General features: G+C 35.2%; 1 protein-coding gene across 2 annotated transcripts in view; it reads right to left on the reverse strand.

Moving 5' to 3' along the window:
* Positions 1 to 3,972: 3,972 nt before the first annotated feature.
* LRRC2 (leucine rich repeat containing 2) overlaps positions 3,973 to 19,130 on the reverse strand; it is a 76,929-nt gene continuing 61,771 nt past the window's right edge. For both annotated transcript variants that reach the window (XM_059492122.1, XM_059492123.1), the window contains exons 6-9: positions 10,688 to 10,833; positions 8,448 to 8,603; positions 6,502 to 6,638; positions 3,973 to 4,976 (exon numbers count right to left, since the gene is read on the reverse strand). In XM_059492122.1, coding sequence (XP_059348105.1) covers positions 4,927 to 4,976; positions 6,502 to 6,638; positions 8,448 to 8,603; positions 10,688 to 10,833 — 489 coding nt within the window. In that variant the 3' untranslated portion in view covers positions 3,973 to 4,926. The remainder of the gene's footprint in view (positions 4,977 to 6,501; positions 6,639 to 8,447; positions 8,604 to 10,687; positions 10,834 to 19,130) is intronic.

Genomic DNA, 19,130 nt, shown 5'->3' on the forward strand with positions numbered 1-19,130 from the left:
GCTTGAACATAATTGGCCAATGAGTCAAAACAACTCTCACCAGAGTCCAATGAGGCAATCACCTTTGGGTAAACAACCTCCAAACACATTCCACACAGGAGAAGCAAATGAGACAATAATTGTTTTCCTTTTACTCTGAAGCCTCTGAGCTTCCCAGGAGAAAAATCCTGGGCAAAGGAATTTTTTCAGAGAATGTGAATGCTGCACACCTGGGTCAGGGTAATCCCAGATGTGAGCACAGATGGAGAAGTTGTTGAGAGCAATCCTGATGAGGACTTTGGAGTTGTTGTGAATGAAATGCCGGACATGAGTAAATAGTGTGAACTCAGCCTAGAAAAGGCATCTGTGTCTTGAGCTGCATCAAAACCAGAATGTCCAACAAGTTGGAGGAGGGGATTTTCTCCCTCTGCCCTGTCCTTGTGAGACGCTACATGAAGTGCTGCATTCAGCTCTGGGATTTTCAGCACAACAAAGATGTGGACCTGTTGGGAGAGCCATAAACAAAAGCTGAGGGTCGTCTTCTATGACAACAGGCTGAGACAGCTGGGTTTGTGCAGTCTGGAGAACAGAAGACTTTGGTGAGATCTTCTAGCAAATTTACACAACCTTAAAGGAACTTAAAAAAAGAAGGAAAGCTATTTTTTATGCAATCTGATGGTTTTAGGTCAAATGGGGACCCATTTAAAAATTTATATTAGAATTAAATTAAACATTAGAAGAAATTCTTTACTCAGAGTGTGATCAGTCACTGGAACAGAGAAATTGTGGATGCCCATCCCTGAAAGTGTTCAGTGCCAGGTTGGGTAGAGCTTTAAGTAACCAGGTCAAGTGGAAAGTGTCCCTACCCATGGCAGGGAAAAGTGAAACTAGGTGACCTACAAGGTCTTTTCCAACACAAGCCATTCTATGATTCTATTAAATCTTCCACAAACCAGGACCTAGAGCCTACCACATTAAGAAAAGTCCATTCCATTTTTCATTTTGCTTCGTGATTCCTTTGCAGAAAGTAAACACAGTGAATCAGCTCTGATGTTTCATAAATGCTCAAGAGGGGAAAAATAAAAAGAATGTATTGTACAGTATTAACTAAGCCAATATCTGATGCAAGACTATGTTATTCCTAGACATTTGTTTATTAAATATGAGGTTATTTGCTATCCTTATAAGTTTGTCTTCCTGGCTATCCTTAGAAACAAGGCCACAATACAGAATAAAGAAAAGGAGCAAAATTAAGTGTGATTTTCTGGTTTACTTTTGCACATTGAACCCATGAGTATTCTAGAAGACACATTTCAATTACTTCCAGTCTTGCTGCTTTGAAATAGCAGCTCCTTGTAAAGTAGAATAAACTGTTGACTTTTAGGAGGTGTAGTTTCGCAGCTGTAGAAAATGCAGTGTGAAAGAAAAAGCACATTATTTTCCTAAAGGTATCTAAGTACCTGACATCAGAAGCTTGTAAATAACATAAATTGCCATTGTACACAAAACTGCTGTCATTCATAAAATTATTCATTTTCAAAAACTGAAAAAGTATTAAACATGCCAATAACAGAACTCTCTTTGGTAGTGTTGTTTCCCTAGGAAAGATAATAGTTTAAATTATAATTGCTAGTAAAACAGGTAGAAAAGCAATACAATTAGATCTAATTAAAAATTAGGTACCTTTGATATGCATATTTTTTTACTATAGTGGACGACTCTAATAAAGTTATATTTAATATCATATGATAAATATGCAAAAGACATAAAAGTATGGCTCAAATTGAATTATATTGAAATTAGGTATTTCAGGAACAGCTGGCAGCTGGCATTACCCACTGCATGTCTTAGGTGTAATGGAGACCATCATACACCATCTTCCCCTTAAAACAAAGGTATTTTAAAAATTCTGTTAACAATGGTGACAAAAAAATTCTTATCTATGGATAATATTTGAGGAAGTAATGTTCTACAAGAGCTAGGAATAAAAGCTTTCAGCGTTGTGGGGGACTTGGGGATACTTGCCCGTATGCCGGTTTCTAATGAATGTAGAATAGACCATGAGCTAGTTATGTTCTTGCAGCCCAGAAAACCATCCCTATCCTGCAACAAAAGGAGCAAGGCCAGCAGGTCGAGGGAGATGAGTCTCTATTCTGCTCTCCTGTGACTCCACCTGAAGTACTGCATCATTCTCAGCACAAGATATAGCCCTGTTAGAGTAGATCCAGAGGAGGGCTACAAAAATCACTGAAACATCTCTTTGAGGAAAGAGCAGAAGTGCCTCTCCTTTGAGGAAAGGCTAAGAGAATTGAGATTGTTCAGCCTGGAGAAAAGAAGTCTTATTGCAGCTATTCAATATAAATAGACTTATGAAAAAATTCGAGAAAGACATTTTTTAAAGGATTTTAAGTGACAGGACAAAGGATAAGTTTCAGTAAGAAACTGAAATGGAGTAGATTTACTTTTAGATGGGATCTAAGGAATAAATTATTTATGACAAGATTGGTGAGTCACTGGATGTTTTGGGTGCTCCATCATGGGAAATATTCACAGTCAGCTTGGACAGGCCTTTGAAAAACCTGATCTAATGAAAGATGTCCCTGCCTATGAGAGAGTGATTGGGATAGATGATCCTTGAATGTCCCTTCCAATTGAAATCAATATGTGATTCCATCATAATTGGATTGAAAGGTGTCTGAAGTCAAGTTGGAGAATACTATTTGGAACCCCTGTATTTGCATTTTCCATGACTTAATTGTTACAGATTTTTTTTTAGGGATGTGTTAACCTGAACTTAAAGATTGCTGGTGATTGAGAATTTGTGTTTTTTAAGTAACCCCATGGTCACTTTTATGGAAAAACAGACCTTTTGTTTCTAACTCAGATATGTGTGTTCAAGTTTTAGTCTTCTGCCTTATGTTTGCCTGCTTCATTAAAAAATCCTGCTTCTAGACAGTGATCTTGCATCTGTAAGTATTGACAAGCAAATGGACATGTGAACAATGCTGTTCAATGAACTTAAAAATGCATGGATTTTATTTATGCTATTTTTTTGTTTCTGTCTCCAAATTATTTTTAGCACTCTTATCTGTGAACAGCAAAAAATTTTTGAGTAAGATTAGCAGCAATGCTAAGGACTAACGATTTCTCTATTAATGTACTTTCTGTTATTTATCCAATACTGCTGATGGTAGAATTTACACAGGCACTTTTGTTTTGTTAACTGTGTTTGCATCCCTAGTGTTTTGTAGTTGCATCTCCATTCTATAAATACAGCCTTTGTGATTTCCATTCCTATAATTTTCAGTGGATCATATTAGACTATAAGAGAATTCTAGAAATAGCATTTCAACCAACATCAGAATAGATGTCTTACAGAAGTTTATTACATCAATATCAATAGTTAATAAATTAAATTTATAATTTCAATAAAAGAAAGTTTGGTAAGATATTTTCACATAGCCTAATTTCTCTGAGATCATTTTGGCACTATTTTTTTCTATTTCAATATCTTCATAATAATAATTTTTTAAAAAAAGTATTCTATTATTCTGCTTCAGATCAATGCCAATTTTTCTAACTTTTTTAAACTTACCTCTGGATCAGAACTTGCTTAAATCTGCATTAACACCTAGACACCATTTTGAGTATCATTACATTTTGATAGTAATATAACTGCAGAAGACTGTAAGTGGAAATAACACACCCACTATTTAATTTTTTTTCTTTTAAAAGATTGAATGCTACAATGTTGAAATGAAAACATCTGAAGTTCTTTTTCTAAATGGAAGCCTGAGGAACATATCCTTCATTGCTTTGTGTTTTAAATATAGCTACTTAAGTGACATTCTACTGCACAAAACTGAAAATAGATCACCCATAACAAAAAATGAAGATGCAAATATTGTCCCACCTAACTGCACTCATAAGTTTAGGACCATTTAAAATCTATAATTTGAGTCTAATTTGAGTCTCAATTCTCAAAGTCACAAGTTTTTTAGATTAAAAATTTTGCTTTATTAAACAAAATACATTTAAAACTAAGTTTCTGCAACTCTACTCTATATACACTTAAATAATTTTATATAAACAGATAATTAAATAGCAAGCAAAATAATGTTTTACCAGAAAACTCATTCTTACACTACTTGGAAAATTCCAACAAATGTCCACAAAATCCTGTGATCTGAAACCATTAATATAAGACCTGCAACATCATTTTGCTGATAGTATTAGCTGACACTGCTTAGTGCCTTAAAGTCTTACTTAGTACACTACTATGCTGTAAGACTGCTTACCACAGAAATTTCACATTGGTACTTGAATTTGCAAAAACAGGTTAGAGCTTAAGTACACTTGAATAAAAAGAGAAGTGCTACAGTTTCTATATGTAAAGTTGTTGAAACTTATCTAAACTGAAAATTCCAAGAGCAATTTTCTTGCAGAACAGAATATAAATGCAAACCAAGGGTGTGTTCTCATTTGAATATTTAAATACTTAAATGTGTATTTGGTCTTAAGAAAACAATAGATCACATTCATTTTCTAAATCAGTGTATCCCCTTTTATAAAAACAAATCTCTTCCTAAGATCACGTTTTGTGTTTCACTGTTTCAGCTACAACATACAATGTCTTCATTCTTCATCTATGCCTGTGTATACTTAATTACAGTGAATATTTACTTTCAGCAGGTCCATATGCAAATTAGTGGCTGCTGTGGGGAAGTTGAAAACAAACATGTTGACTTAAAATGTGAAACAGCATCTTATGAAGGTTCTACTGCTCCTTATTTTATCTGTAGTTACTTGAAAAGTCTACAGAAACAAGTAAATAATTCAATATGATTTTGATGTCATTCTGACCATGTATATTTTCATGTGTTTACTATTCAGGTGGATAAAAAGAGTTATTCAGATATTCAGTAGAGATCTAGGGATTTTTTATCTTCAGAGCTGGAGACTGAGCATTACTTTTGTAGTGTAGGAAGGAGTAGACTCTGCAAAAAGAGAAAAAAGAAATAAATCTCAGACTTCAGCTATGTAATCTAGCACAAATAAATGAAGTCCTTAGCCAGAAACAGCTGGGTTTGGTCTTCTTTCAAAGGTACTCTAAGAATTATCTCTGTGCTGGTTCATATTTTATAGAAGATATTCCTTCTACAGTCTGTTTTTCAAAAGCAGCAATTGGAATTATCTATAGCACAAAAGTTCCGAAATGGGAAATACAGAAGTTATTAATGATCCAAACTCCTTATAAAGAGCAGGGAAGTAAGTTCTGTCTAGGAAGGAAGAAAAAGGTATCCCTGAGCTGCTTTGCCGCAGAAGAGCATAAACTTGGCCTGTGCTCAATAGGGTCAAGGCAAGGTTTCAGGCAGCCTGTCATACCTCCATTTTTCCTAAGACTGTAGATACAACTCCATCACTACATATTTTATGGCTGCCTCTAAAGTCAAATTATGACCAAAGTTTTTTCCTCCATTGTGTTCTTCCCTCCATTTTAACCACTGTTTTTACCATTATCAGAGTCCAGCCCTTTTATAGCAGGCTTCAATTTAGAAATAGACAAAATGAATATTCATATGATCAACTTCTAGATGTTAAGGAACAGAAGTCTGGCATGACAACATGAAAAGTATTATGAAGTCACACTCTTTCTATATATTTCTCTTTCAACAGGTTTTGCAGGACCACTATATAGACTACTTAAATTAAATGCAAGGAATGAAAATCTACTGTAAGATCCATTCCACAAAAAGTACTTTCTACACACAAACTATTAAGGAATTAAAATGAGTCTATGGCTTATTCTGTATCATAGGAAAATTTCCCCTTTTTCCCTCACAAATCTTATTAAAGAATGCTCAAGAAAACAAGGATTTCTCAATGGTGGTAAATAAAAAACAGAACAGCAACATGAAGAAATATGTAAAGTTGCAGATGCAACTTTACATTTCAGATGTAATAAAGATAAAAGCAGGTATTTTGCTATAATTGTACAGTGGTTAAATAGATAGTATCTTGAAGCAGATAATATTGTCAAATAATATTCTACCAATACAATGAGGCTTTCATATATATACTACCCTTTTTGTGGAGAAGTAGCAGTTCTTAAGAAATTCAAAATCACTAATACTAATCCCAAGAGAAGTAAATCTAGAGAATGAGAATATTCTTTGTGTACACCATCAATCAGTTGAGGTTAAGGCATATACCGACGCAATTAATTTTGTATGCATTTTTTCAATGTCAAAGGTGTTAATTAGGGTCAAAACTTTTAGCAAAGCAGATTTGGCATTTCACTATTAGTCTTATTTAATACCATAAAAGACAACTACAGTTTAAGGGTGTATTGCTTGTCCTCTTAAAAATGAATTGTCACAATATATGTCTGCATTTATATTCACATTATTAATACCATAAAAGACAACTAGAGTTTAAGGGTGCATTGCTTGTCCTCTTAAAAATGAACGGTCACAATATATGTCTGCATTTGCAGAAAGCTTACTGCATATTTACACATACCCCTTTCCCTTAGGTCTTCAATGTAGGCCTTCATAAACTCTTTCTCAACTTGCTCACGTTCACGTTCATTTTCTATAATTTCTTCAGTGTCTTCACATACAATCGTTTCAACCGGACTGTCCTTGAGACTTACAAATCTAGACAAAGATTAACACACAAATGTATGTACAGGCAGCTGAACATCACTGGCCATCATGAATGACAGTTTAGAAATTGCTACCAGAGCCAGAAGCAGAAATGTAAAAAACATTACCTCAATTTTGCACTATGGCATAGTTAGGATACATCTACTATAGAAATACAGATTTCAAATTGAACTTTCTCTATAATCCACTTTCCATATAAAAACGATCAGGTTTATCTTTTTTCCATCTATCTACATAAATCATTCTTTGTAATAACAGGTATAGTTCTTTATTACAGAGGTTCTGACTGACTACACTGTAATTTCCCCATCTGTTAATGAGCAATATGAACTTAATCCTAGCAATATTTCCTAGCAATCTGGAATTTTCCCAGAATCTTTTAGCTGCAATATGTGCCTCCATTTTTTAGTTATTGCATTGCTCGTCTTTTACAATACATGACAGGACATGCATTACTTTGTAACTGAAAATAATGTAAAGGTACGTTTTGCATGTGAAAAACTAAGTGGTTACATAAACAACTTATATCATGTGCAAATAAGTGCATATCATTCCAAAAATCTCTGATTTTTACTCCAAGAAGGAAAAAAATTCAAAGTCATTGCTTTCAAAAGAACACATGTTCCAACAAATCGTATGGCTTTCTAAAATTCTAATGAATTGCTGCAAATTTCTGATCCCAGGTACTCACCAAACACCTCTCTCTTCAACTAGGCAGAATAGCAAATAAAGGGACAATAGCAAATACAAAAATTGTAGATAAGCTTAATAAGAAAAATAAAACCTATGCATAGAAGAAAAGGAAAGCAAAGCAAAAACATTACTCTCTACTTTTCAAGAGGTAATGTCTAGCCACTTCCTGGGAAGCAGAGACTCAGTATATCTAGCTGATTTCTTTGGAAGACAAAAAATTCAATAACACATGATCCACCACCCCTCTCCCTTCTTTTAGCTTTATATGCTGAGCATGACACCATATGGTATGAAACATCCCACTGGCCAATTGGAGTCAACTGTTCTGGCTGGTGTCCCCAGCTGTCCTGGCTGTGTCCCCTCGCAGCCTCCAGCTCACCCTCAGCCTGCAGTGCTTCCTTAGGGGACAGTTGCAGAGACAGCCTTGTGATGGGCCACTGCTGTTCAGCAGCTGCTAAAAACACTGATGCATTTGTTATCAGCACCTTTCTAGCTACCAGTGCAAGGACTAGCTCTAAGAGAGGAAAGGTAATTTCACCCACAGCTAACTCCACTCTGAGCCAGATCCAGTATTCAATCTGAAATGGTTCCATAATAAAAACATGAACATTGCCTGCAGAAATGCAATGTCTCCGTAACTGCAGACTACAATTTAGGTCTTTTAGTCCTATCCTGCATGCACCAATAAGATGGTATTTTACAGCAAGGAACTACTAAACCCGTGTGACCTTACCCAACATTTTCCTAGCCATATCTCCCTCTCCCAGCAAGATGCTTTTGTCATCATGGAGCTTGTCAGCAGCTAGATTCCAGGCTACTGGTCCCAATCTGAAGCACAGTTTTGCAACTCCAGAGTTAGAGCTGCTAGACCCAGTCTACCCAGGAATAGCACTTTAGACACAGAGATGCACAATAGAGGTAACTGGTAGATGAAAGTCATGAAAATGCAGGTCCTCTGTAATTTTCAATCTTTTCAGTGCCTCCTTTACCACTCTGATATAAATTGTGTCAGAATTTGTAGAAACATTCTGCTGAAAGCATTTCTTCTGGGTGTATCTTATCTTATCCTCTTAAGAATATTTCCTTTTCTTTCTCGCTTTTACTTACTTTAAACCTGTGGTTGACTCACAGATGGCTGTGGGTATCTCAACCAGGTCATCCCCACTGACAACTAGCAAGCTGAGTTTTGGCATATTGACAAGAGCTCGTGGAAGATAAGTCAACTTGTTTTTCTGTAGGAGAAGTGTCTGCAATTCATCTAACCTGTAAAGATGTCAAAGACAGAGATGATGTAAAATATTTCTTTCAAACAGGAACATCCAGCCAAGATAGTAATACTGACTTGATCTTGTGTATAACAGGAGCAATTGCATGGAACATCTGTGTCTTAAAAAGTCATTCAAACACTATTTTCACAAAATTTCATCAACTTTAATGGAAATCTCCAGTACCGGGTCAGCACTATAGCATACCTCTGACAAGTAATCAGAAGCATGCTCAGGATAAAAGGTTACAAAATTTACTGTGCTTTCATATAGAAAATGTGGACAGAACATGATATAAAGCCTCACCATGTGCATCCTGCAACTAATGAAAAATACAGGCCAGCAAGTCACACTTCTGCCCATATGCTGGTTTCTATGAATTAGGTATGTCTGTGGTAGGCAGTACATCTCCATGTATTGTTTTTCAGTAGTAATTAATACTGTGGGGAGCAGGAGAAAGACCAGCTCCTCGTCAAAAGATTCTTGCAAGTTGTCCCAATGAAATCAATTTAATGACAGTGTTTTGTGGAGGAACTTTTGTTTTATTTCCCCTGGCTTTTCCTAATACAATAGAAATTTGTGCCTGTGCCTTTATTCTTTATATTGGGTAGAAGGCAAAGAGCATAGCAAATAGATGAAAAATATTTGTCTTATTTGACTGGAAGAGTCCATTCTTAAAACACTGTTGGTAGGCTTTTCTTATCAGGCCCGTGTGGTTTGTTTAAATTCAGGTAAAAATATTAAGTAAGGCTTCAGTTTACTGTCAACTCATCTTTATTAATCATAGATTGTTGTAATGGTATTACAGACAATGATAATTCACAGAGGTTCTTTGACACCACAGGCATTAAAATCATGAGAGTATTAGTTTACTGGTGCAGGGTTTGTCGTGACATTTTTTAGTCTTCTGAATGCACATGAGCCCAAAGTCAAACAAAGAAAATCACATTTTTTATTGTCTGATTATGATATTCTAGCATCAAATCTGACAACTCACTACAAAATGGAGAAGATAAAATGTAGAAAGAGAATAATTTGAAGCTAAGGGAATATAGGTTACAGGGAGAAAAAAGGTCTATAATTTGAGAGGGTATCCTTCCTTAAAAGAAAAATATCTTCTTAGGAACTCTTTGAAGTTAGTTAAATCTCTGGTCAGATCCCTTGGGAAAAAACAGCAAGCTTATGTTGTATGTTGAGAATTATCAACACAAGTTAAGACGAGTGCTGCTGTCAGAATAATCTGTGATTACACCACGTCCCAGAAAAGTCTTTTTGCCCAGCAAAAAAGGCCTTGCAAAAGTTAGGAGTGAATGGGTTTTCTGTGAAGTTTATTCTGCCTCAGGAATTTCTTTTCCCAGATAAATAAATAATCTTGAATATTTTTTTAAATAAACTTTAGATAATATGTCTGGTTTTTTTCACTTAAGGCTAGGTAAAGTTTCATAAACCAAGTTGCTGCAGCACTCTAGAGTGAGTAGTTAAGCTCAGGGATAAGAAAAGTGGCTTCTCAGCTAGCAAGTCCCAGTAAAGGGATCAGAATGATTTTTAAAAAACTCGTTCAAAGTATCTAAACTGGGAGATTGAGTATATGTGTATACATTTGTATTTCCTTCAGAGTAGAAGGGGAGGATTGTCAATGTGGTTTTTGAATTTTACCAGTATTTTTCTTCTTTATTAACAAAGTTTATCAGGCTCTTTGAGTAACTTAAATGCTTTAGTTCACTTTCTCCTCCCCATCTACCCTCCTGAGAGTTGCCAATTCCATATAGTGAATTCCCTGTGCTGGAACTGGAGCAGAGTATATCTGGTGAACTTCCCAAAAAACCAATGTCTAGATAAAATGACAAATTATTATGAAAGCAGCAAAAAATATGTTTTGTTAACTGACTGTCACCAACAAGGTAGTAAAATTAGCTTTTGTTCTCAGACCCAGTCCATCAATAACAGAAATATTTTTATGCAAACATACTTGATGTGTATTCCAAATGTGACTTTCTATCAACAGTGTCCCTTGGAAGCTTTTTACTTTATAAATTCAGTTTAGAGTTCCTATACCTGTCATTGAATTAAAATATAAACTACCTGTCTATGTCTTCCGGGAGATCTTTCAGGCTATTGCTGCTGACATCCAACCACTGCAAATTAGACATCCGGAGCACGCAAATTGGAATAGAATGGAACTTGTTTGCCGACACATCCACATACGTGAGCTGTTTCAGGTTACTTAGCTAGAAAGAAGTGGTGCTTTATTTTAGTTACTTTTTGCAAATACAAGAAGACATTTCATTCATCAAGCATTTTTATTCCTCTAAAAGCACTTAGAAAGATAAGAATTCATTTTTTTTACTCAGACATTTTCCAGCCTTGTCTCTTAGTCATCATTTTATAAAAAAAGTAATTCAGAAATCCCTACCCTCCCAAATTTCCAACAGCATCAGAGGATTGGATGAAATTTTTATTCTTTAAAACCCTACAGGTTTAGATGACAGGTCTGGAACCAGAAAATTAGTTGGTTCTGAGGTAATAAAAGACAATTTTTATAACTAATAAGTTACCATTCTCAAAATCAAAGATTTGATAACTCCTATCAAAATTACAAAGATTGCCTTCACTATAACTCTACTGTGCACTGAGAGTGTATTACTAGCACATGATTAGAAAATGAAACTATCAATTTAAGCCAACAGATAATTAGGTCCAGATATTTTTCAAATATCTTTAAAAACTCATGTTCCATACTGCAAACTAAATATATAATAAAGTACACTAGATATTTTATTGAAATAATTTTCAAAAGAATTCTATTTTTATGTAGCAAACACTAAATGCAATGAAGATTAAGTACAAATGTAAAATATACCTGTTAAAGAAATTAATATGTTGAATAGAGTTCTCTGTGTAGTGAATCAATTATGCACTCTACCCGTGTTCATAAAACCATGCAGCTAGCTAAAGTGAATGTCAAAGGAGTGTAAATGTTAACAAAAAAAGTATTATAGAATAGAAATTGTATTTCTGAGGTTCTAATCATCAGTCACCACCACAATCAAACTCTACAGATCATGATACAGAAAAAAAAGCAGCAAAAAATTTCCTTGGCCTTTACCTGAAGGTACCTTAGAATATAGAAAAAAAAAAAACCTCTAACCAAACACATTTATCACTTCCAAGGTGAGCAGAACACGAGGTGAGCAAAAGATAAAATATGAACAAATGATAAAGTACTAAAGTATATTATGAATCCTTGACAATTATTTTTTAATTATTAAGAATTAAGACCTGAAGTTTTTTTTTATATAATCTATCCCAGCTCCTTGTTATTGCAATCCTGGTAAGCTTTTATCTTAATTTAACCCTTGGTATTTAAAATCTTCATATTCACAACATAGTGATGTGACATACCTAGTTTCTTTAGGGGCTTTTTGATGGAGGCTTTTTTAGGGTTTTTTGGTGGGAGTTTTTTTGTCCTGTTTTTTGGGTGGTTTTTTTTGTTGGTTTGGGTTTTTTTGGGTTTGTTTTTTTTTTTTTTTTGTAGCGTTGGGGGTTTTTGTTGTTGTTGGGGTTTTTTTGTAGGATGTAGGTTTCTTGTTTGGTTTGGGATTTTTTGGGTGCTATTGGCTTGCTGTTTCTTTTTTTCCAGTTATAACCTCATAAGCTGCAGAATTTTATCATCTTGAGAAATATTTTCAGGAAGGTTTACTGAAGCTATCCTATTATACAGGACTAAACAATGAAGTTTATCTTTCAAAAACAAAATAGAGGTTCAGAGTTCCTGAAGTAAAAGGCATCATTTCAAAATCTCCCCCCGCCACTACTGTCTTAAAACAGTCCTGGTGAGTCATTACCATGGATATGTCTCACCACAGATTCAGAGCAGGCAAACACATTTTATTGTTACACTTTTTACTTTCCAACCATTTTGCCATTTTGGGGACTGACTAAGAGCAATGAACATTCCATCGTACCCTGTAAATTTTCCAGATACTGAATCTATTTTCCAGAAAAACAGAAAGCACAGCAACTCTTCTAGAATGTAGCAACAGGACAGTATGGAAAACAACTGACACCATCTTTATACTGAAATAACTTTGTGGTTTTAAATTATTACCACAATTGCAAATCCTGAGCAAATATTTTAAGTTTTTCTAAACTCAGAATAACTTACTAAAACTGCTGATACATGTATTTCAACAAACTCTCCTCCCAAAAATTTTGCAAGTACAGAACTAAAATAATATCCCACAAGCTTAAATACCACCCAAAATATTCTTAAACCACCCCCAAAGAAGAAAAGCCACAACCTCTAAATACAGAGTAGCAGATACATGTTAAAATATACTTTCTTTACTGTTCACTCAAGTTCCTAAACACTTTACTTTTACATGTAGTCACCCATCACACTGAAATAACTTGATAACATTAAGATTAGATGGTAAATTTATATTTCTTCAACTAGTCTTCCCTGAAATTGCTTTATTGAATTAAATATTACAAGCTATCTTAATATAGCAGTATTACTTTTTTTAAGAAATATAGTTGTTTCTTTCATTTTTCAAATAGTGTGGTATATAGATTGGTTTAATACTTGGTTAGATTAAAATATACACTTTCAGCAGTTTGTATTCCCATAAAAATGTACAAACAAAACACAAGGCCATCTACTCAATCAATAAAAATTTTGGCTCAGCGTGCCACAGAGCACTTGGAGCCAAGTTATATTGTGTATGTTGCAGGCCCTCAGTACTTGTACTTTTAGGGTTATATTTAACAAAGCTGTCCATTTTCTAGAGTATGTTGAAACCTAATGGAGTTTTTAATTTAATATCTTCATGATATGTTACCAACAAATGCATTTGATAGATGATGCATTGGAAATTATGGTAGCTGTGTATTATATTTTCTGAAGAAAACACTCTGTATTTTATTTCTTCTTAAAGGACTGATGGATTTTTACACCTTTTGCAACATTTCATTTTCAAACAAGCATGGGTCCTATATAATTTTTAAGTTATCATTCATTTCTGTTTGACATTAATTTTTACTATTTTCCTTTATGATGCAACTTTGAATCAATCACTACATAGACTTTATGCAAGTTCCATTTCTAAAAAATAGCCATATTTAATAGTCTAGCTACCTCAACAGACTTATTGTGGTACTTATGTTTAATCATTCCTGTTACTTTTCTTCGACAAACTGAAGCATTTATATTCATAATTTTGTTCATAGAATTATTTCAGATAACATTCTAGATGTCCACCTCCTCTTTTTCTCTCTGGCAGTTAAACCTCCAGTTGAAAGAAGAGGACGTGTCCTGAACTGAACTATTATTTGATTAATGGGTGTGGTTTTATTTTTCTTCTGCTTTTTTGCTGTGAAAGGGATTTGCACATAAGGTTGCATGCTTATTTACCATGAATTGCCTACTACTTAGCATCAACACATTAAAAGGTGCAACATTGTGTTAAAATACCATAATTTCCAGTGACATGTAAATAGCAGAAACTGCAACCCATCAAAGTCAATACATGATAAGATATGCAAAGGAATGTCTATCCATGGATTACAAATTATGCTTTTGCCCAGAAATTTCAGAAGAGACATCAGAGAAAATTTGTACCACTTCAGTAATGTAGGCTATCACATATATTGTTTCCCATAGATTGACATCCATTATTAACCTGCTGAACACAGTAGGATATATATGAAAAAGAAACACCCTAGGAGAAAACTACATAGTCATCCACTTAGATATGATGACTTCAAACCAAGTGCCTATCTTTTCTTTCATTGAGCTGAAAGTGTAAACTCTTCTCTAATCTCACTGACATTCATGGATAAAAGCAGCAATTACAGAAACTTAGTAAAAGAATCTTTAGAGGCAGAATATATCTTTCACAAAGATATAGTTGTATATTTATAGCCCAGTTCACCATCAAACTGCTAAACTGGACTCTTAAACTTGATAAGGCAAAGGCATTCAACAGTCAGTCCAATGGCTTAGAAATAGAGTACTAATTTCATGTGTCTTGTGACAAAACTCTCTGAAGCCCAAAAATACATGAAATCAAACAGCACTTCATTTGGTTGTATCTTGTGTAATGCCTTAAAGATCACAGTTGTCTGTCTCAAGCACTGTTAAGGCCACTGTTAAGGGGAAGGACTTTGCCAAGAGATGAGATAAGCACAGAAGGGAGTGACAGGATGGCACTGACTCCAGGCCTGGTGAAGGTGAGATCAGTGACAGGATGGCAATGACTCCAGGCCTGGTGGAGGTGAGATCAGTGACAGGATGGCACTGACTCCAGGCCTGGTGGAGGTGAGATCAGTGACAGGATGGCACTGACTCCAGGCCTGGTGGAGGTGAGATCAGTGACAGGATGGCAATGACTCCAGGCCTGGTAGAGGTGAGATTGGGTACTACATCCTGGACAATGCATCCGGAAAAAAATTCACACTGCAGTAAACTCTGCAAAGAAGCAGCTGCTCATATGCTTATTACCAGTCAGACAAAGCTCACCCCAAGCTATGGTATAGATAGCATCCATAATCACTGGAGCCCCTCTAAAAAGACCTCTGTGGATACCTGGAATTTGGATGGTAAATTAAGCCACCCCTACAGGAGCTTGAGATAAGATTAAGATGGTGCTATTGTCTGAGTGTTATCTCTTGGGGTAGGTTAACAAAGCTTGGGATGAAGAATCTATCACTGATAATGACAACAAAGAAAGCAGAATTTATGGGCTCCAGGAAAGCCAGCTCAGCAACTGTGCTGAAATTATGTTCATCTGGATAGAAGGTAGTTCCTGCAGGGGAAGATCATGAGCACCGACTCACAGCCCACTGACCCAAGAAACCCAACTCAAAAGAAGAGAAAAACTAAGGACATAGACTTTACAATCATTACAAGTGAGATAATCACATGACTAATAGAATAAGAGAACAGTGTAGCCAATAAGCATTAATTCCTTTGCTTGCTAAATTGTATAAGTAGTGTATAAGAGTTTTGAAAGACATTAAGAACCCCACTACCAAGAATCCCAGGGTGGTTAAGGACCAGCAGGATGCTGCTGGATTCATGGGTGGCAAATATTTTCTACTTTATATCTCTCTTTCCCCTCTGCCTTTTCCACTTCTTTCTTTCTACCTCACACTGATTATTAAATAAAATCTGTGCTGTTAACTTCAGCATATGGTGTTGTTTGCACCTTAAATAGGGCAGAGGCATTTCTCACTGATTGGATCTTGGTAAGCGATACTCAAGAAATGCAAGTGAAAGACAGCCTTCACTGTGATGGCATCGTTCTGATTTTCCAGTGCTAAAATCCTAAACATTTTGTAGAGTTAACCCACCAACAACCACTGTTATCCTTATACCAAACAATTTACTTGGAAGCTTAACATTGTCCCCTTTCATTGTTCATCATTCATCATCCAAAAAGCTAAAGTTTAGTGTCTAATAATGTAAATGTAGCTACGATAATCTTAGTATTAGAAGTTCATAGAAAGGGACTTTGCTTGTTATTAAAGCAGTTTTTTGTATGTATAAATCTTTCATTAGCTCTACAAAAAAACTGAGGAAATCAGTTTCATTCAATATTTACAAAATACATGCAACACATAAAATGTTCACAAAAGTATCAGGTATTGATCATTCACAGGTGATTGAAGAATTACATAGTAATGAGGACAGGGCTATCATCATACAGTTAAAATCCCTAAGAATGTGAATTATGTATTTAAGTCTAAATGTAGGAGTTGTTCTAAGCCAACAGAAGAGTCACATGCATGAAATTAAGTACACAATTAAGGATTTCCTGGGCTAAAGCCAAATATGTCTTTTGTCCCAAAAAATAAAATTACATTGATTACTCATGTTAAATTTTCATAGCTTTGATGCTGCAGCTACACACTCTGCATATATTATTTGCTATCATAAGCTTTGCCATCATAAAGTCATGTCATATCCAAATTTCCAAAACTTGTAAATTAAGGACACACTTCATAAGGGAAAACTAGACTCTACTAAAGGTCAATTAAAGATTTTTCATTGACTTAAATAGGTCCAGTAGCTCGCCTTGGGGGTGTACTCTTCACAAGTTTCAATTAAAAACCATTAGAAGAGGAAGAACAGCAATGTCAGTAGCATATGGACATTAACTAACCTATCCAGTATGTTTGGAGACAAAGTGCCTTTGAACCTATCAAAAGACTCTTTAAAGATATATTCTGTTCCTTCACCAAGAAATTATCAATATTGTTTACTCTTACAACAGAATAGAGACAAAGCCAAAAACATTCTTTCATTTCTGCTTCAAGGTGCATAGCAATACTATTCAGAAGAAATACTCTTCAGACAGTACCATCTTAATTATGATTTAAGCATGTACTAGGATTCTGGTTTGCCATGACAACACAATGTATCTTGTGAAGTTACTCTTCTGGTTCAAAAAACTGAGTATGCCCATTTGAGCTAATTCAAACTCATTCTAAAACCCAGAATAAATCACTATTTTCCAAAATGGGATGTAGGAAAAACATCCAAAAGATATGGAAATTTTATTGTGCAGCAACTTAAAAAATATATTATAAACAAAGATGACAGCTCAAACAAAGAATCATAATACATCGGCTATTTCATTTTACATTGATAAAATAGTAACCATTCACTTCAAAAGAAAAGATTCTCAAGGATGTTTGAAGAGGTAATATCAGCACAAGAGAAACAAGTAATGATACAATATTGACAGATGCAAAATAAAGAAATTGTGGGAGAAAATAATAGAAATAAAAGGATGTGGTTCTGTAGTTCCAATTTTTTACAATCACCCCATTTGGATGATTGATGATGAAATTATTTCACCACATATATACTGGGGCTGGGCAACGACAACAATCCGTGTTCTACACGAGATCAACCAGAGATAGCCTGATAAGCTTGGAAAAAAGACTTTCATGAAATGTCAGCCAGAAATCAGCTTACTAATAAATTAAGTGGAAGACATAATGTTATAGCCAAAAAGATACTTCTACCTCAGCAGCAGAGGTCAGAAGATTTGCAGTTTGTGAGGCATCTTTATGATACCAGGAATAGGCACCTCTGTGGTTTTTTTGCCTTGCAAACAGAAATGGTGGAAATTCTTTTTTGTCACGGCACAGAGTAACTTCACCAAAGCGCACAAGATTCTGCTGTTATTGGCACTGAGAAGTACAGCAGTTGTCAACAATTGCCTACCAGCAGGAGAACCCTGCAACTTGGATCTGGATTTGTCTTCTTGAAGCAGGAGTTTCATGAAGAATATCCCCATATTTGTGAACTTCACAATGTAGATAAGACTACTTTGCACACTGTGACATATCCCGTCTCGAATTAGACCACGTCTAGTGCAGCATATTGTTGCAAAATATCCACTATAAAAGTTATTTTTCTTGTAACTTCACAGACCACATGTGTATGACACTGATAGTATGCAAACCTGCAACTGAGGACACTGTCAACAATTCAACAAAATAGGCCACTGTTTTGTTGCTTGACAGGATTACACCAAATTTTCTCTTCCTCCTCTTCCTTCCTTTCTTATAGCACTACTAGACTCACATGGATTTTTTATTTACTTTTCTTCAGGTAGTGACAAAGCTAACAGGAAAAATTTTGACTATATCTCTTCCCAAAGGATTCTATTCTCCCTATTTTATAACAGTTTTTCTAGGAAGTTTTATGTTGTGCTTTGACATAAACATGCAAAACCAAATTGAAAATAAAACTAATATTAGTAAAATAATCAGACATGCAAGGGGTCTTTTCCTGACTTGGATAAGAAAGCTAAGGAATGGCACATATGTTATGTGTACAGTGAGCAAGATTTTGTACAAATAGCTATTTGGCTACTTTCTAAGAATTTGTTGGTGCAATTAAGAGCATGAGGCTATGAATTCTTACAGCTCTTGGTGCTTCATTGTTATTTTGCACTACTCCATCCAGTCTGTGACTGAGTAACCTTGATCCATTGAATTATGTTGTTCTTATTAGGTATCTGATAAATGTAAAAATGAACACCTTAGAAAGCTTGTAATGAAGCTGGACTTTCAAGATGCATTTTAGAGGTAGAATTCCCCTAATGTGAAATTTACAGAGATGTGACACAGGTTCTGGAGAGCAATACTCTAGAACTACTACTCAGTCATAAAATCTTTGGTAAGGATGGTCACATAGCAATCACCTGCTCTTCACTGGAAAGCCTGGAAATTATGTCTTTCTTGGGTTTTTTGTTGGTTGTTTAATTGGTTGATTGGGTTTTTTCTATTATACACTAATGGTGTATAAGAAAAAATTGCACCTGCCTGCATAGAATATATCTGGCCAGGTCTTCAGTGTAGCCAAGATGCTCTTGTATTTCTAGAAGCTGCTAAGTCTAAATTATATCAAGACCTCTTCCATTGGCTCAGAGTACCTCAGGTAGATATAGGCATGAATGCAGCTGAAAGCTTGTTTCAGAAGCCCCTTGGATTGCTAAATATTGTCCTG

The sequence above is a fragment of the Ammospiza nelsoni genome, chromosome Z, assembly GCF_027579445.1.
Source record: "Ammospiza nelsoni isolate bAmmNel1 chromosome Z, bAmmNel1.pri, whole genome shotgun sequence".
Taxonomy (NCBI): Eukaryota; Metazoa; Chordata; class Aves; order Passeriformes; family Passerellidae; genus Ammospiza; species Ammospiza nelsoni.